Consider the following 19921-nt stretch of genomic DNA (forward strand, 5'->3'; position numbering starts at 1 on the left):
CTAAACTTACAATATACAGATTGTCAAGTCGTATTTCTTGAGATGACGGATTTTCGCAGTAAGATATCGAAATATTTCACTCTCTATAGATATCCATCTATTCATTTTTTCTTAGTTGCTTATCCTCACAAGGGTCACGGAGGAGCACCCACCAATCGGAGCACATCGAGACAGACAACAGTCGCACTCACAATCACACCTGGGGGGGCGGATTGCCCGCAGAAAAGCCACGCAGGCACGGGGAGAACATGCAAACTCCACTCCGGGTTCGAACCCAGGACCTCAGAACTGTGAGGCTAACACTTTCCAGCTGCTACCCCGTGCCTCTCACTCTCTCCTTTTTGAATTTAGAGAAATGAAAAATTTCGGATCCGCCTGTGTGGAGTTTGCATGTTCCCCCGGTCGGTGCCTGTGTGGGTTTCCTCCCACCCTCCAAGAACATGCGACATTCATTGGACAACGAGTGCGTCCGTTTGTCCGGACGTGCCCTGCGATTGGCCCGTCGACAACATTCACGTCCGTTTTCACTTCACTTCCCGGGGGCTCCAAGCCACTTCACACAGTTAGTTCCCGTCCGGCTGCACCTGACGGCACTGGGGAACTCAAAGGCCGCTTTCACCCCCCCCCCTCGCCCCCCCCCCCAACTGCATTTACCGGACCGCACAGACCCCCTCATTGACCCTTTGCGCTCTCATTGGCATTCCTCGCCGCCTCTCGAACGCCGTGCGGACGATAAGGGCCTCACTGTGCGCCCGCGCTGACAACAAGGCGAGGATTCTTTCGATGTAAATAAAAGAGGAAAATGATTGCTTAATAACTCAAACGGAAGCACCTGCCGGAATAATGTATATTTATTTATATGTGCTGTACACGCAGCGGCCACTTCATTAGGCACACATGTACAAATAAGAGCCGAGAAACCGTCGGACTGACCAAAACAGACCCCGAAGTCGTTCAAACAGGCCTTATTCACTTTGTACACGTGCACCTGTGGTGCCGGTCAGCGTGCTTATTAAATATGCGTCTATACATCTATTATAGTTGTGTATCACGTGATAGTAAAATAAAGTGAGCCCCCCCCCCCCCCCAAAAAAAAAAAAAATAAAAAATTAAAGCCAGGGATTGATTGCAAGCAAAAAGCAAAACAAACCAATAAACAAAAAAGCACAAACTGCATATGTGCTCGACAGCTCCTGCACCTTTCATAAAAACAAAAAAATTCAAAATCAGACCACTGGCAGCGGGAATCATTCATAAAGTCTTTAAACGCGTGTTATGTCCTGCAATGTAAACATTTGCAAATGCAGACATGGAATTAGCTTGAAGCTTACGGAGCAAGGCACGCGGGCGGAGGACAGGAAGGGGTGGAGCTTCCTGTCATCTGAACAGGAAGCGCAAACACAAACATGCACGATTCCTTCGAAGGATGAGTCGCGGGGCACGCATTCACGTGGAAAGGCACACAACAGTTGCCGCGGTAACTTTGTTGACATTTCATTCTTAAAAAGAGGCTACAGTGAATAGTAGAATACTTTTCCAATTGCGTGTTCTGTCGTCCGCAATCAGCGCCAGGCCGCTCCGCTTTGAACGCTATTTAACGCTCAAAAAGCCGCCCAAGAGATGAGAGGAGATTGGTGGTGGGGGGGGGGGGGGGTGGGGGGAGAAAAAGAAAAAAGAAAAACCTCAAGAGGCTGTTATGTGGCGACTATTTGGGACATGGGCTTCGTCGGCCGCGTTACATGGTCGTGAACTGACTGTGAGCTTGTCTCAGCTTGGCGGCGATCTGCGGGGTGCGAGGGAAAGAAAGACCAGAGCGCGGATTAAAGACGGCGCTCCGGACAGACAGCGGACAACGACGTTGCTCTTTACCGTCTCGTAAAACTTGACTTGCTCTTCCAGGTAGAGCTGCATGACCCGGTTGTAGTCGTAGATGCGGTTGCTATGGAAGTGGTTCATCTCAGCTGCGGGATACGAGTCAGACAAAACGGTGAGAATCCGCCGGGGAGTCTCTGGCCGAGCGCCGTGGCGCGCTTACCTTGTAGCGCGTAAGACATGGTGCTGACCCGTTTGGCCATGACGGCCTTTTCCTGAGGGCTAATTTTACTGGTGGCCACCAACTTGTCGCCTTCCTTCACTTTCTCGATGGCCGCCTGCAACACGGACATTCACGCGTCCGCAAAATCCATCCATTCCCCGAGCCGCCCATCCTCACGAGGGTCACGGGAGCGATAGAGCCGACCCCAGCTAACTTCGGCCGGAAAGCCAACTGCACCCTGGACCGGTCGCCAACCGGTCGCGGGCCATACCAGAACACCATCTTCCGCCTCTCCTTTTCTCGCTTGTCACGGTACCGTTGCGGAATCCAAAAATATTTGTCTGATTTCTAAGATTTTTGAGCTTTTCTTTACTTCAACAAAGGGGCCTTACCGTAGCGCTCTACGAATGTTTCTTTGCGCAGCGTGCAACACTTTCGCACCCGTGGGCTAACTTGTGAGATTGGAGGTTAAAGTCTGGGCTCCACCCGACCTACGCGGAATTTTGTCTGCGTACGCCGCCTCCCTCCCATTAACGCATCGCCACCCACCCGCAAACAAGTCACCCCGAGTCTGCCCTACGAAAGACCCAAACGAGGAAAACGTTGCAAAGGCGGGGGGGGGTGCCGTACCTTATGGACGCCGATGGTGTCCGGGAAGCATCCGAGCAAACCTTTGTACTCGTTGTTGGTCTCCATGAGGAAGTGGAGGTCCTTTTTGGGCTGCACGGAACAAACCAACGCAGACACAAACACGGCGTGTTCAGGTGCCAGGCTCGAGGAAACTTTCACGGATGACTACGGGAATCTAAGCGGCAGGAACGCGTGAATGACTGAGGGGGAAAAATTCAAATGCTTCCATTATTGCAGATTCCTACAAGAACGTACTGTAGGGCTGCTTTTCGTCTCTACAGACAGACGACAGACCTGAAAGATTTTCTGTCTCTACGACAAGTAAACGAGGGAGACTCGAGACGCACGTCTGGCTCGGCTCAGTCTTACCACAAATGCCGCAGCAGAAAAAAAGGCCCCGTGTCATGTCAAAACAAAAAAAACAAACACATTTCAGGGATATTTTTAAACCAAATTCAGGGCAAAATGATCTACACTGATAAAGTATTGGGACCAAGGGGGTCGTTCAACTCCTGATGGAGTTCACGAAATTATTACATTATTATTCTTATTGACTCAATCAGGATTTGAACGAATACATTACTTTTGTCATGACATTTGCCATCGCTTGACACGCTTTCTGCCTCCACACGATCCGTTTCTGCATACTCTGTTCAAGCCTAAACTTGCCCCAACTTGTGTCTTGGCATTTCGCTCCCTCGTAACAAGAAGCGCTTCACCTCCTCATCTTTGTCTTTGACTCAAAACCGGTGCTAATCTCAAATCCAAAGTGATGCAACGTTGCCATCCGCAGGGCTCGCCCTCTTCGATGTTACGGTGGTTTAACAAACCTGAATTTCAGAGACGAGCTGGTCGAGACCCTTGTCTACACACTGAAAAATGTACTTCACAAAGGCATTCGCTAACCGGTTGAGTTCCAGAAATTGCTCGTGGCAGTGAAGGAGTTAAGCGTTGTCCCGACATTTTTGGTATGTTGAGCTCTTCCTTTTCAGATACCGCCAGCAGGATGCTGGGTCGAAAGCGTAATCAAAAAAGGCAACGGGGGCGAGGAAACGGACACGTGAGACGTAAGCTTGCTCGAGTCAAGACAAAATTAAAAATTGATTGGATTAAAAATGATCACAATGACACTTAAGGGAAGCAATCAGCACCCACCTGCTCCGCCACCAACTGGGCAATCTCCTCGTACGTCTTCCCCGCGGCCGTCATGGCGTCGGTCAGGGTTACCTCACCTACGGGGAGGGAGACGGGGTTGAAATGCAAAAGAAAAACAACTGTTCCACATACACGACGAGTGGATAAATGCACTTGGAACAAAAAAAACAAAAAAAAAAAAACAAAAACAAGAAAATGATTTTAGCTCGGAAATCGTCCGAATGCAAAGAAATGCTCAAAGCCGGAATGGCCACGAAAGCACAAAGTCGAGGTCTGTCACGTCGACATACAGTTGCGCAGTTGCGCTCAAAATGTTGTGACATGCATTTTGTTGCTCATTTTACAAACGGTATTGTGAAATAAAGCAGCCGCATGTCGGCCTCACAGCCGCGAGACGCGAGCGTGAGCGCAGGCGAAGAGGTGGCGGCCACCCTTTTGCCCGCCCGACGTCAGCTGGGAAAAGGCCTCTTACGGAAGAATCCTCGGCTCCGGAGAGCAAACGCAATCACACAAATGGCCGTCTTCTGAATCATTTTCATCGCAATCGTGTGGCCCGGCAAATCATGCATTGGTTAAAAAAAATGATATCTGAGCAATCTGACTGGATGCTGGGTGCAATTCCGGTGATGTCATCATCGTCGCTGAGGGCGACGTGGTGAGCACCCGTCGTATGAGGGGCAAAAAATATCACAAACGCAAACAAGTCAGAGTCAAATGTTCAAGCACAAATGATAAGAAGAAGAATTTGGTGACCGAAGACGCCTGACGGGCGCAGTAAGTGGTCCTCGGGGGCAACGCGTCGGTGACCCCCGCTGTCGACTACAAACATTCCAGTCAACGCTGGTCCGCCAGCGCGCTCACAACCGCACAACTCACTTTGCGTCGTGGCCGTACCTTGGTAGCCGCTGCTGGTGAAGACCGAGGAGAGGTTCTGGAAGGCTTTGCCGATTCGCTGGTACTCTTTTGGCAGAGCTGAATGAGCAGAGATGAGCGGGAACGATTTCACATAATGACAATTTTGAAATGTAAATGGTGCTTTTCAGCAGCGTGGACTGCACGCACGGCCGGTGCATCGCTTCCAGTGCTCGTGGCCCACTGTGAGGATTTCCTTCACGCCGTCGTCCATCGCTTTGGTGAACCTGCTGAACTGCTCGCACTTCTGCTCCCTGTGCGCCAAGGTCCGCAAAAACATGCCCGCTGAGTGTTTGTGCGGCCAGCTGAGGGACGTCTCGCCATTCTTACACTTCGATGGGATCCAAGTCGGCAGCTTCGGGCTCAACGGTGGTGAAGATCATCACTCCCACCGTCTCGTCCTTTTCTGCTTTTCTCTTGCCCATTTTCCAGTCCTGAACCGTTGAAAAACATTCTGGCGTCATCATGTAAGCACTTAGCTATGAGGCCGCATTTACACTAGTGACAATTTGTTTTTGCGTACCTTCTCATCCTTGTACGTGAGGAAGAGCTGAAAAACTTCGCTGCCGGCAATGACGGGGTGCCTGCACATCCTGCTCATCCAGCCCTGCAACCGCTCCATTCGCATCTTAATGAACTCTTCTTCAAAGCGCCCTGGCACGCACAAAGAGCACACTCGACACCGTCGGCCCCTCAGCTCCACCAAAGCCGGGAAGAATTTTAAAAAAAAAAAAGAGAGAGAGACACGCACCTGTAACCTGCTTGTCCGGTAACGACGGGATGGGAACGGCCGAGCCGAATTTGTCCAGCAGCCGCTCGTACAGCCAATCGAAGTGCTTGTATCTGTGGTTCACGGGTCGGTTCGTGGTCTGAAAGCGAATTGCCGCGGGTCACGTTCGAGCGGGCCCGAACGCCGTCGCGAGCGGCGGCCGCTTACGTTCGGTGTGATTTGGTACTCGATGTAGCTCTTGAGGCCGTACATCTTGGAGCCTTTCTTGGGATCGGCGACCACACAGTCCAGCTGCGATTCCGGGTAAAGCCACACCGGACCGACCTCTCCCATCTGTGAAGTCAAGTGACAAGGCCGCATGCAGAGAACGAATCCTCGGAAATCGACAAACTCTCTCCCAATGTTCAAGGGTGACAGCTGTCTACGAGAACCCGGCGAGAAACGAGAAGCAACCTACGTAGATTGGCAGTTTGTCCTTGCCCTTTGCAATCTGCTTGCACAGGAGGTACAACTCGGGACCAGACTTGGAGAAGCCCGGAAACCTGAAAGCCAAACGGAAAGGTGATGCACCGCTTTCTGGTCAAGTCGGGTTGCAGACACAAGACGTCGACCCTTTACTTGATTTTCATCGACGCGTGAGCGCCCCCTCGCTGTAAGCCGCTGCCATCTCCGGGTTCGGACTCGCCGTAACCCCCGGTCGACTTGTCGTCCCACTCGTCGTCCCACTCGTCGTCCTCGGCTCCTGGAGGTCAGCCCACCCAAAAAAAATATTACAAGCTGCGCTTTGCCCTCGAAGCGCCGTCGACGCTCAGAAGAGACTTGGAACGTACGTCAGAAAAATGAGAATTCCACTCTTAAAAATGTTTGCTTGGCTCCGCGTTAGAGAAAGCCGTTCGTCCTTCAAACTCAACTTGTTTGTAATTAATTAATTACAAGTCAAATCGTGCATTAAAGTCCTCCCCCTAATAACTCCATTGAAGCAGTTGCAGGTTGCAGCAAACAGTCAACCCAGTGTTAATCTGAAGTTGTCACGCATGCTTTTAATACATATTTGCCGTCCTTCACGCAAAAATTTGAAGGAGCCATGCCGAGGATACCTGCGTAATCAATAAGGTACGGATAGGGGTAGATGTCTTTGGAAAGAGGGAGAAAGAAAAGTGGAAAAGTCTGTCAATTCTGCTCCCCTGTTGGTTCCCTTTCACTTAAAAAAAAAAAAACAAAAAAAAAAAAAAACAAATGGAGAATTGAGGTCAGGCCTCATTTTGCCTGCTTGACTCATACGTGAGTCCACTTTTTCCACCGTGCACGACCTGCACGCAATAATAATATCTGCTGTGTCATCGGCTGTGCACACAGCTGCAGATGACCTTGTTTTTTTTTTTTTCCTGTTTTCTACATAGCTGAGGTATTTCCTTTGTTTCAAGTGAGTCGGAAAACACACTCGTAGCGTTATGCAGTTGTGCCGACTCTCCAGTCTAGCAGGTGAACAATTTGGTTGGGGGAAGCCACCTTACAATGACTTCATCAACATGACATTAATACCTCGGACTCTGTAATTCATATAGGTTATTACATCTTCTACAAAAACCACACGGCCAGCAACACCAACAAAGACGTAGAGAAAGAAAAACAGAATCCCACTTAGGACGTAAATATGTCATAATTACACTTGAAATGTGAGATGTAACTGGCAAAACTTTCCGAACGAAGGACAAGATTCGAGGGTGTGTCTATGGGAATTTTCTACATCAACATTTGGGACAATGTCGGACTTGAACGAAGGCCTGACTCTGCTCCGATCTCTGCTCTAGTCTTCGACTAAAAACTCTTACCCGAGATGTTCCCGCAAAGTTGGTGGCTCAGAAATAAGATTCAAGTGGGACCAACACTGTCGAAGCAAACTTCGGATGGAGCAAAATGACTGACTGAGGTGTGTATCGATATCTTTGCCCGTGTACGTGACGTCTGAAATGCGGAACGCGGGTACTTACCTGGACCCTGGTAGGCCTGAGGATGGCCCTGAGGGGCGCCGCCCCAAGAGTCAACCGGGGCCGGCTTGCCGGTCTGGGTTCCCTCTGGGTTGGATGCCCAGTTGTTAGAGGAGCCCGCCGAGGGGTCCGCGTTCCACGTTGACCAGGGGTCATTGCCGTTGCTGTGGGCCTGAAGAGTCAAAGAAAAAAATGATTTACACATTTACCATGTTGTAGATCCGATTTGGGAGATTTGTACATCTGCCAGGCATGCGCCCGAAAACCTCGTTGCCGTCGACATGCACAATAGCACATACAGTACTTGGGTTCCTGTTAGCTTAGCGCAAGCCAAACGCAGACCCGGTAGAAAAATCAATAATGTGTCCTTGCGTACACACACACAATGAAAGCAGTCATCTTATGACCCGAATGGAACACTATATTCCAACAGCGTATAGTGTGGATATGAAGTCTACCCACCCCGTGTTCCAATGTCAGCCAGGCTTATATCATATAATAGTTGGAGGTGTCATAAAACAAAATAAAAGCAACTCTTCTGCTCGACATGTTCCACTACTGAGTGGTCAAGAACGAAAAAACTTTGACCTTTTTCTGACAAAAGAAGAGCATCTGCTGTTTCTTTTGGGAGGTTCGGCGCGCGTATTGCCACAGACTTATTATTATTATTATTATTTTATTTTTTTTTCTGCGGGTCTCAAAAGATCACTCAAAGTGCTCGAAATGCTTTGCCAAAGTGGGGAGGGAACTAAATGAGTTACTGTTCACGTGACCTACAACCTGGACAGAAACAATCAAACAATTTGGGGGAGGAACCTCACATTCTTGCTGATGTCAAAATGTTCTGATGGTGATTTATCTTTCTCACATTATTATGATTTTTTTTTTTTAAATGCAGGGCATTTGAACAAGGGTGTGTAGACTTTTGATACCTTCTGTCAATGTTATGTTTTCCATAAATAGATTCCAATGATTTTGAATCAAAATATTACAATAAAGCGTGAAGAGTTGTGTAGGAACATGCGGTCGACAGGCAACGGGAGGCGGGCAGGGAATTGCGCGAGGGAACCGATCGCAGCCAATGGGTGGGGTGGGGGTCGGCGGGTGTCATGCCAATCTGGCTGCTGACCACCCCGGAGTGGCGGTTACCTCATCGGGGGACGAAAGGTAGGGGGAAACTGGGGTAACTGGGGTGTCGGGCCGGGGGCTCGAGCCCCTAGCGTCCACCTTGAGGGAAGGGAGAGAAGGTGACGTCACGACGAGGCGCCCAGAACCGAGCGGCTCAAGCGAAGGCAAAGAGAGCCAGGGAGAGGGAGGACGTTTCGCTAGCCAGATTTTCTACCGATGCAGCAGTACACTCATTTCCTCGGAACTTCTCGGTCCAGCTCATTTCCTCCTAGTATAACCATTCAAAGTGCTAAAATGCAAACGTGACCAAAAAAAAAAAAAAAAAAAAAAAAAGCGGCGTGACATTTGGCCAATCTCACTTCTGCATTTTGTGTTCACACAGGCAGGAAAAAGAAGAACAAAATGACATTTATGGGCCCCCCCGTTGAACTCTCAAGCGCTCGCGTAAACCGCCGGCGTTACCTGGTTTTGTTGGGTCGACGCAGGGGCGAAGGCGTCAAAGAAGGACAGATCGGAACTTGCGACGTTCCCGACGTTGGCGGCGGGGAACGACGGGAGGGGCGACTTGTTGAGCTGCGGATGGGAAGGAACAGAGAAGGGGGAACAATTCCAAGCGGAGTCTTTATGACTTTCACAGGTTCATTCCGACGGGGTAACGTGAAGACGTTCCAGTGGAAGTTAAGACCAAAAAAAAAAAAAAAAAAAAACCCACTGAAGTGCAAAACCAACGGTGCCCTCTTCCTCTCGTGAAATACTTTCGAGAGCAGAACGTGTGCTGGAAAGGGATTGAACATTTCTGTTCCTCTTGTGTGTAGTGTGCCCCGACAGTCTCAACACAGACCACCGCACATGAAGACTTCTTTTTTTTCCCCACGGACCTCGAAATCTCATGCAATCTCACAAAGATGACTTTCGGGCGTGTCCCCATCAATCGTATCAAGTTTTTATGGCACTTGTTGCCAGATCGTTGTGTGTACGTACATGCATGCGTATTCACATCAAGTCAAGTTACATTTTCATATTTTGTCATGTCCCATTTTTCCACATTGTTTCGTGTTTTCTGGAGCGAGCCTTCGTGGATTTTGATCTTGTTACGCACGAGAGAGGATGCATTAACGAGAACTGACAAGAAAATGGTGGCACCGTGTGCTGGAGACCAAGTAAAAATAAATTAATTAGTTTAAAAAAAAAAAAAAAAAAAAGACCGACCAACCCTCGTCCTGAAATGTAGAAAAATCAGAATCACAACATTTTTTTTTTTGGTTTTGTTTGGCCTTACTCAAAAATGGCACCAAGATTTTTCAGACCTCAAATCTACTCTTCCACACAAAACTTGGGAAGGGCAAACTTTTTGGCAGAGGGGTCACATTGATGTTTAAAATTGAAGCAAATGTGGTGTTAGTACTTGGGAACTGCTGTGTTGTTTTGTTGATCATTTTGGTTTCGCCGGTGCATCAAAGTCTGGTAATGTTTTTTTTTTGGGAGCAATTCTCAGAACGGCAGCCATCAAGTGGCAGGAATATCCCGTATCCAATACAAAATAAAAACAAAACAGTGGCTTAACTAGACCCATGACTTAGTCATCTGCGCCACACACGTTACAGTTACATCAACACGACTCAGTAACTTCAATTGTTGTTGTTTTCCTTTCGGCTTGTCCCTTTCGGGGTCGCCACAGCGTATCATCTCAGATGAAAAGTGAGTGGCGCTTTGATATAGGGGCCCTTCAAATGCAGACGCACAAACATCACTCGGGCTACTTTGTGTCCAGAGCCAACCACGTCCTTGCAGCGAAGTCACACAAACGGATGAGAGGAGACGACCTCATCAGCGCAACTCTCCAGGAGGCGCATCCTGTTGAGATTTCACTTTCAGGCTGGCGGGGGTCGGGTGGTCGGGTGGCTCCGGCAGCCAGCTTTTGACTATCTGCCTGCGATTTTGTTTCTCTTTTTCTTTTCAGCACAGGATTAGGTTGGTCCGCGTTGTTCCGTACCTCGATGTAGTCTTCGGGCACCAGGCCGACGTCCCCTCTGGAGTTCTGCGCTTCAATCCAGCCACCGCCGATGTGCTGCAACCCAAATTCCACAACATTCGGTCGGGATCAATCAAATCAATCAAAGGTGAACTCGTTCAGCTCAATTTGTTTCCAAGCGGTGAACTTTGTCAGTAATTCCTGCATCAACAAGTGCCAAGGCCGTTCCCGTGGACCTTGGTGGAGGACACACGGCGCTCACACGTGTCTTAGCAGGCGGTGACACGATGAACGTTTCCCTTTGAGATAACTTTTCTTGCAGTGGAGCTGTGGGCCATTTTCGCAAGCAATATTCTAAAATGAGGCGCTAACATCAGGCGCTCGTCTCAGAACGTAACCAGCCCACAAACATTTCAAGTTTGCCAAAGGCGCACACAGCATCATAAAAGTTTGAGGCCAAGTCCTTTGGTTTCATTAAAAAAAAAAAAGAGTCCACAGCCTTTATTACGTCCACCTTTTTTGTCATTAAATTTGTGTTTAGTTGTCTTTGTTAACATACTTTGTGACTACAACAGTTACCTTACAAGAACACAACAATGTTGAAGTTGCATTACACAGAGTTCTGACTAAATAATAATCATAAAGATAAAAAAAAAAAAAAAAAGAAAAAAGCTGACACTGTATAAGGAAATCTCACCACCCTGAAACTGGCATCAGCAGCGTTTTACAAGCCGTACAAAAGACGTTTCAGAGGCAACGGTCAACTGCGGCCCAAATCGCTTAAGACAGACTTTGAAAACTATGCGGGTTAGCAAACACAGCTCAGAGACCTTTGAACTGTTGGTGACTGCAATGACATCACGTTTGCTGTGTGCCTTCCTTCCTCCGGGCTGTGTTTGTCACACACGATTTGAGACCTTGGAAGGACTGTTTTTTTTGGTTTTTTTTTGGGGGGGACAGTCACGTGTCTCCACTTTCATTTGTGCCGCTGATTTGGGTTCTCGCTGCAACAATAAGCGAGCGAGTGCGAGGGCAAACCGTGTGCAGGAGAGCCGCTGTGACGTTATTGCGGTCGCCGCACGCACGGGAATAAAGAAGTCGTGTTGTCGGCGTGAGCTGCCGCAAAGTGTCGTGTGACAAAAAAAGGCAGATAGCGGCCCACCCACCTGATTGGTGACGGTGACGGTCTCCCCTTCTTTCACCGTCAGCTCATTGTTTCCAGGCTCCGCAGTGAAGTCGTATAAAACCTGTGCCTAAAGACAAACGCGCAACCCCCAGGTTTGTTTGTTTTCTCCCATTTGTCTGTCGGCGGCACGACATGACCAAATATGAATACACATGAAACAGGCCGCCTTCTGTACTTTGAAAGTGCAATATGAAACAAGCCAAACTAGTTCCCCCTTCCCCTTTTTCTGCTGACGCTTAACTGGATCGCAGTGTCAACCAAAAACAAGCAAGGGGGGGGGGGGGGGAAAAGTCTACTTTTAACAACCGCTGCACATAACCTTTTTGCACGGTGATGAATGTCACTATTCATATTTACATCTGTGCAAAGTCCACACATGGCAGTGTCATATTTACACTCGGATGGTACTGCAGCTAATTGCTGACATAATGCGTGATGTACACATTACTGTGCAAAAGATTTGAAGTATGCACTTGTTTCATTGCTATCACGACCCTCCGCTCCGATCATTTTAACATTGAAAAGATGAAATTAGTAGGACAGATACAGATAGAAAGATTACACAAAAGGAAAAAAAATGGATTTGGATAAAATCTGCACACAACTGTTTTAGTTGTCCACTTGTAAACAAAAAACCCCAAAAATACACCCTCCTTCACCTCAGCACTATAAATTCGAGTTGGGCCGCACTAACAGAGGCTTATACATTATACTGCACATGGTTCTTTTCCAGAAATGCTGCTGCCTTAAGACTTTAGCACCCTGCACAGAAGTGTAAAACCCATAAAAAAATTTAAAAAATTGTTTGCTGTGTCAGCAAACTAAAAAAAATGCCACTTAATTAAATGTTAGTTATTTTATGTCATTTTCAATTAATGCATATCTTCCAAAAAAAAGTGTAAAACGTAGCCGCAGACTACAATTCCCAGCATGCAGCGCGATTAGCAAATGACCCGCACTTGAAAGGTAGTAAAATGTCACAAGACTTTTTCATAGTGACACATTTTTCCATGTATGGCGAAACAATAGCGTCACCCACTACTACGTAAAGACGCGCTGGGAGTCTAGTTGACTTTTCCGAACTCGAACCTTTGGGCGTTTTTGCGCCTCGCTTCGTAACTTTGACTTTCAAAGTTAGTGACAAGCTAACGTGAGAAAGTGCAACAGCAGTCAGCCCGCCGAGACGCCGACGACGCCAGCGGAGCGCTGCTCGACTTACCTTCAGTGCCATAGTCGAAGCATTTATCACTCATTACAAACAAAACAAAACAAGACAAAAAAAAAAAAAAAAAAAACAAACAAGCAGGCCCCGCTGCTCGGTTTTGAGGCTTTCCCAACACTCAGCTGGACATTTCCTTCCGCCGCTTTTCTTCTTCGGCACGTAAACAAGACGGTTCCTCGAAACAAGTCTTCACAAAATACTTTTCATGCAAAAAAATATAAAAAAAAAAAAGATTAAACGCGGGAAGGCCAAGTGGGCTCGGGCGAAGTTGCAGACGAGCTGCGTTGCTTGCGGACCGCCCCGAGCTTTGTGTGTGTGCGTGCTGGGAGTGACCCGAAACCGGAAAGGTGGACCCCATTCCACCCCACCCCATCCCATCCCATCCCATCCTATACATTAAGATCGTTTTGGAAAAGCGTTCACTTACTGCGGTCAACATGACTTCAGTGTGTCTCCGCGCACCAGGAAGTGCACCGGCGTATCACGAAACAATATATACCTTCATAAAATTGCAGTAAAGCAACATCAAATTATAAAGGTAAGGGCGGAGTGCAACTTAGAGTCATTATTTCGAATACTCCGACTTGAAATGGAACCTTGGCAATTTTTTTTCCATTGCACAAAAAACAACAACAACAACGTCACGTAACATGTAAGTGTCGACCTCAGCTGGCTGAAAGTTGCATTACAGCGAGTATTTTTTTCAGCGTCTGGCTGTCTCTGCTCCACTTGCACAAACGTGGCTAATTTACTTCTATCCAGTCATCCATTTTCTTCCGCTCATCCTCACAGGGGAGCCTATTCCAGCTGTCAGCGAACAGGAGGCGGGTTACACTCTGAACTGGTCGCCAGCCAATCGGAGGGCACACGGAGACAAACAACCAATCGCACTCACGAGCACGCTTTTAGGGGAAATATGGAGTCTCCAATGAATGCATGTTTTGGGGATGTGGGAGGAAACCGGGAGAAAAGCCACGCAGGCACGTGGAGAACATGCAAACTCCACACAGGCGGGGCCAGGATTGAACCGGGACCTCAGAACTGTGAGACCACAGCTTTACCAGCTGAGCCACCGTGCCGCCCACGTGAATAACATTTCCATAAATGAATCAACAGACCAAAGATGTCCACAAACGCCCCTTCCTTTTTTACCCTTTTTTGAAACCGCCGCGCGTGAGAAAGAACAACCTATTGATGACAGAAGGCGTAACCAACAAAATGTTAATCATTTCCCGTGCATGTTTCAGTCACCGCAGGCCCATAGCCTCCCGATTACCCGTTAGCTTGGGTTTCAGGAACTTTGTAGACTATTTTGGAATATCCGCGTGTGGGAAAAAAATGCACATTCCTTATATGCTAACAGTTGGGAAAGACGAACAGCAGAAGGATTGCGTCGGCAATGGTCCAAGATTCTAATGAAGACATTATAGTGTGCGTGTGAATAAAAACTGTTTGGCTTGCGTTGCATCTCATTAGGTGAGCATATGGAGATGAAATATCGTTTTAAAAACCAAAATGCTGCCAGATTCAAATGCAGGACACTTTTCATTGGCTTTTCAAGGCGGGTCCACCAGCGGAGGAGTGATGATGATGATGATGACGACGGAGTTGGCGGTGGCGCGGGAGTGGGCGGGACCGGCATTGTCTGCGCGGCGGGAGTTAGGGCGGGAGGGCGTGGGGCTCGCCAACGCACGTCGGCCACAGCGGAAAACGCTCGGGCCTCAAGCGGACGTCATGCTGGCTCTGCTTCCCATCCTGCGCTTGGCGGGTCTGGTGTGGACGGACGCGGTCCGGGCCTCCGATCCCGACCTGCCCTTCGCGGACTACCTGGACGACGAGCGGCTGGTCCGCCTCGAGTGGGGATTTGACGACGCGCCGGGCAACATCACGTTCAGATTCACGGTCAACGCCACCGGCTGGATCGGCTTCGGCCTGAGCCCCCGCGGGGACATGACGGGGGCCGACCTGGTCATGGGGGGCGTCGGGCCGGACGGGACCGCCTACTTCAAAGTGAGCCCGATGATTTGTCCCCTTCGAGTTGTGATTTGCTTTCTCACAGAAGCGTTTGGCTCCGCGCAGGATTACTACTCGACAGAAAACTCCTTCCCGGCGGAGGACCGAGAGCAGAGCTACACGCTGCTGTCGCTCGCCGAGAGCCGAGGTCAAACGCTCGTGACCTTTTCCAGGCCCTTGCAGACGTGCGACGGGCAGGACCTCGCCATCACCGTGAGTCGGTTCCAAGCGCCGCTCGGGATCAGAAACGTGACGACCGATGATTTCACATTCTCATTTGCAGAAAAAACGAAAGCAAAAATGAATTACATTCAATGGATCCACATTTTTCATTTGTTAGTTATTTAATATTTTACTTGAAATCACGGTTATTTTGTTTCAACAACCACAGATGATAAACTATTTTTTTTCTCATTGCTTCAATCACACGTTGGTGCTTGAAACGCGAAAAATGTTGCGATTATATTTGCAATTATCGTTGATATCCTTGCCAAAGTATTGTGAAAGCGTATCGTGAGTTCCGACAACTAAGAGTTGAGTTTTCCCATCAAATGTAATTAATACCTTCCGGGAAGCGTCGTCGTTGTGGGTGTTATGAGGAACTTTTTGTGGGTGTCGTTTTGTTGTTTTCCACCACCGCCGCGCAGCCTTCGTCTTTCCTTCTATTGTGTCCAAGATGCGAGCTCCAGTTTCGGGTCCGTTTGCTCGCCGTGCCGTAGCAACGCAGTTTGTTCTCTTTGAAATGGACGTAATTCAACACGGCTTTGTTACCCGTCAACGGGAGCGCGGCGTCCGAGCACCAATTAGTGTCTCGCTTGATCAAACCCTTGTTTCATAATTATGTACTTGAGTTTTCTTGCCGGTGAAAGTTTGTCTTTGTGTTGAAGCCCAAATTCTGAATTTGCTAGGCGGGACCCATGCGCGTGATATACGCCTACGGAACGACGGACGAGATCGGGTTCCATGCAAATCTCGTCGGTGCCAAAGACCTCAACCTGCTGAACTTTGTCCCCAGAATCGCCGAAGCCAATGGGAAGTATATCAGTGCCACGATGGAAAATGTAAGAAGAAGAACATCTTTTTCATTCCGCCGACGTCGTCCCAAACGGCCAGACCGTGCAAATATACTGTAAGTGTTGCAAAACCTGCGTGAATGTGCTTTTTGCCACATTTCTTTGCAGGTGACCGTCCCCCCGAAGGGAACTTATTACCACTGCAGGGTGATGAGGTTTCCGACCTTGACCGCCAAGCATCATGTAGTTCAGGTCCCCTGAATGGAGTCCAAGTTGATTCCAAATGAGTGAATGGACAGGAATGTCATCGCCGGTGGTACGATCGTCCCGTTTCCGCCCATTTCAGATCGTTCCGGAGATCGAGCACGCCGACATGGTGCACCACGTGCTGCTCTACAGCTGCCCGTCGCACGTGAGCACGGCCTACGACGGCGAGTGCTACCGGGGCCACCCGGGCGACGCCTGCTTCGGCATCGTGGCCGCGTGGGCCGTCGGAGGCCAGGTCGGAATCCGAATTCTCTTTTCCTCCCGTGACTCGTGTCCAGTCGGCGTTCCGTCCCTTTCCCGTCTTGCGCGTGACCAAATAATTAGCCGTCTCACTTCTTCGACAAGATAAGTCGCGAGTCCGTTCCCCAAGTCATCTCCCCAAATCGGCCTCCACAGATCTTCGAGGTTCCGCCAAACACCGGGATTCCCGTCGGAGGTGGCGTCGCTGCTGCGTTTTATAGGCTGGAAATCCACTACAGCAACCCAAACGGTGAAATGGGTACGAAAACGGAATCCGGAGCTGGAATCTTACGCCTAAACCTGTCGGGTTTTCAGCCCAAAGCTGGACTCATTCCGTGTCTCCAACAGGCAGGACCGACAGTTCGGGTCTGAGGCTGCACTACACGCATCAACTGCGCCCGCACGACGTGGGCATCATGTGCGCGGGCGTCTCGCCGTCTTTCCCCATCGACTACGACATCCCCCCTCGGGCGACGAAATTTCGCACCTACGGCGTTTGTAACACCACTTTGTTTTCTCAGGTACGTCGACGAAGGGTGTGAAATGGTTTATTGTGCATCTAAAATACAATCGAACTGAATCGGCTTCCCCAGATCGTCGACCCCGTGCCGGATCTGCGAGTTTTTGCCGTGATGTTGCACACTCACACGGCCGGGAGGGAGGTCCGAGTCCGACATTTCAGGTACGAAAAAAATTTCCGATTTCCGTTCCCCGAAGATGTCGGCGACAGATTTCCTTGCCGTGGCTAGAAATGGAGAGCGGATAGGTTTCCTCGGCGTGAATGCCGACTACGACTTCAACCTGCAAGAGGTCACCAAACTGGGACGCGTCAAGACCATCGAGCCGGTGGGTGACTTGCCGTTACGTCACATCACACTTCGAGGTCCTCCAGAGTTGAACGAAACGTCGTCGCACACTATCTGGACAAGTGCACGCTCGCCGTTTGAGCAAATGCTCTGCCACAACTCATTACAAGGTTGTGAGGACCGAGGTTCCAATCCCGGCCCCGCCTGTGGGGCGTTCTCCACTTATTTTCATCCGGGTGGGCTCTCCGCTTTCCTCCCACATCCCAAAAGACTTGAAATTGCCCCTAAACGTGTGATCGTGAGCGCGACTGTTGTCTGTCTCCGTGCGCCCTGCGATCGGCTGGCCACCGCTTTGGGGTCCACCGCTTCCACGACCCTTGTGAGGATAAGCAGCTCAGAAAATGGACAGACGGATAGATTTGTAGACCCGAACGTTAACCAAATGACAAAACAAACAACGGTGCACCACAAGCGACTCCAAATAATCCATCGATCCATCCGTCATTATCCAAGCTGCTGATCCTCACAAGGGTCACGGGAGAGCCAGCTTCAGGCGAATTACACCCTGAACTGGTTGCTGAATGGAGTGAGAAGCCCAAATATTACAAAATAGAGTCATTGGATTGACTGATGCTTAACGACGTCTCGTGCCCGGCAGGGAGACGACATTGTGGTGGAGTGCTCCTACAGCACTTCTGATAGGACGGCGCCCACGCAGGTTGGCATCCTTTCCGAAATAACAAATATAAATACACGTTTTTGGGGAAGAGGCCACGGAAACGAGCACGTCTGCCGCTCCGCAGATGGGATTGGCCACCACCGACGAGATGTGCCTGGCCTTCCTGTTCTTCTACCCCAAAATCGAGGTCGTGACCTGCATCAGCCAGCCCGACATGACCAGCCTGAACCAGCGGTGAGACGTCTCTTTCGGCGACTTGCCGCACCATTGATTTTATTCCCCCCCCCCCCCCCCCCACACACACACACTGTAATCATTTGATATGAATCCCCTGCAGATTCCCTCTGGGGGGCTCGCTTTCAAACCAAAAGGAAATCGAGGAGTACGAGCGCGCGCTGAGGAACCTGCCGCAAATTGAAATTGCATTCGCTAATGAGGTAAGCGACGCTCACGACTGTGAAAACTGCAACAGACCGGCGGTTGCCAGTCTTTTTCATCACTCACAAAAAAAAAAAAAAAAAAAAATGTATTCATCTGCTACTGACATATTCGTAGGAAGAAGCTAAACTATTCCCAACTAAACTTATCCAACCATCCATTTTCTGTAGTGCGTCTGGAGACGGTCCCAGCTATGTTCAGGCCCGCCTGAAGTCAATTAAAAGACAAACTAAAATGAATTAAAAAAAAAAAAAATACAATCAAATTCCAATTTCCATTTCCCAAGCCGCTGATCCTCACAAGGGACGCGGGAGTGCCGGAGCCGATCCAAGCTAACTTGGGGCCAAAGGCGGACGACATCCTGAACTGGTCGCCAGTCACTCGTAGGGTACATAACGACATAAAAAAAAATTGGGGGTTGTTTTCACATTGCTTCCTCCGATATTCCACATTTTTTCATATGCAACTTGCCTATATAGCAGGCAGGAATTGACAAGGATCATTCGTCTGCACAAGTTTGTGCTCGGCCACCAGTCCCAGCAGCCGGGCCCCAAATGCTGCCATGAATGATAATCCTGCGCAATTATTCACCCTTAATGCAGTGATATGATGGATTGCCACTTATCTGATATTTTACTCCACTTTTTTTGTGCGTTGTTCTGTCTTTCTTTCCTTTTCTGCTTTCTGACAGACTCGGTTCCAGATTTACCCTCACGGCCACGTCAGGGATGCCACGGAAACGCCGCCGTTCCGCTGCAATCATACAACAAACGCGGCCGGCGAGCGCGCGTCCTGGATTTGGAACCGGGCCTCGGTCCTGTTTCTGCTCGCCTGGACGGTTCTTTTCTGACGCCAAGGTCACATTAGGCTTGAATATTTGGCCAACCACATATGTTCGTCAGGTCAAAGGCCGTCACATTCCTGTTTCAGTGACGATCGTCATTGTTATCTTATCATTTTTACTACAATATAAATTATGATCATAGGTGGATTGCTGATTTTTACATTGTCTTTTGATTATGAAATAGTGTATTTGATTAATAAAATGAATTTATAATTTTTGGTGATGAAATGAAGTTCAGTTCAATTAAAAAAAAATCTTTCAGTGAGTTCAGAGATTTATTTCTAAATACATTATTTATGTTTGAAGATTGAGAACCGTGTAGTTCAAGCAAAGGACCAGTTTTTCCTGAGCAGATACGAGAGATGGACTTGAAGGAGAACTGGATCCATTTGGGACGTCAGATGTGTCCAGGGTGTCAAAGTTCATCCGACGGCTTCACGTGGGGCCTGACCTCGGATTCCCAAGTCCTTCAACGGACTGGATGTTCATTTGCCAACAAATCCTTTTGAGCCAAAATCGACTGGACAGACCTTCGATTTACGTGAGCGCCGTCCCGGCCTCGGCCTCGGCCTCGACCTCCTGGTCGAAGGACGAGTGACCTTTTCAATTCGCAAGAAAATTGTGCAAAATTGCCAGTGTGAACATTTCCATAGTGTGGGATTA

General features: G+C 49.0%; 2 protein-coding genes across 3 annotated transcripts; one reads left to right on the plus strand and one right to left on the minus strand.

Annotated features, from left to right (window-relative positions):
- Positions 1-835: 835 nt before the first annotated feature.
- Positions 836-13662, minus strand: snx9b (sorting nexin 9b). 2 transcript variants are annotated; one of them, XM_061812394.1, is made up of 18 exons: positions 13386-13662; positions 11717-11803; positions 10572-10646; positions 9041-9151; positions 7454-7622; positions 6081-6204; positions 5920-6004; positions 5670-5795; positions 5484-5601; positions 5256-5386; positions 5063-5166; positions 4883-4986; positions 4715-4792; positions 3821-3897; positions 2666-2755; positions 2036-2150; positions 1870-1961; positions 836-1783 (listed from the first exon to the last, which is right to left on the minus strand). In XM_061812394.1, exons 1-18 carry the CDS (start codon positions 13395-13397, stop codon positions 1736-1738), a joined length of 1746 nt encoding a protein of 581 aa, XP_061668378.1. In that variant the 5' UTR covers positions 13398-13662; the 3' UTR covers positions 836-1735. The 2 variants fall into 2 exon arrangements, with proteins under 2 accessions (XP_061668378.1, XP_061668377.1); XM_061812393.1 differs by lacking the exon at positions 13386-13662 and adding an exon at positions 12956-13285.
- A 990-nt stretch (positions 13663-14652) lies between these two features.
- Positions 14653-19264, plus strand: moxd1l (monooxygenase, DBH-like 1, like). The gene is made up of 13 exons (XM_061813090.1): positions 14653-14968; positions 15038-15184; positions 15880-16032; positions 16153-16236; positions 16331-16486; positions 16648-16750; positions 16840-17012; positions 17085-17173; positions 17241-17337; positions 17956-18015; positions 18101-18210; positions 18314-18413; positions 19106-19264. Exons 1-13 carry the CDS (start codon positions 14693-14695, stop codon positions 19262-19264), a joined length of 1707 nt encoding a protein of 568 aa, XP_061669074.1. The 5' UTR covers positions 14653-14692.
- Positions 19265-19921: the final 657 nt, after the last annotated feature.

The sequence above is a fragment of the Syngnathoides biaculeatus genome, chromosome 23 (genome assembly GCF_019802595.1).
Source record: "Syngnathoides biaculeatus isolate LvHL_M chromosome 23, ASM1980259v1, whole genome shotgun sequence".
NCBI lineage: Eukaryota > Metazoa > Chordata > Actinopteri > Syngnathiformes > Syngnathidae > Syngnathoides > Syngnathoides biaculeatus.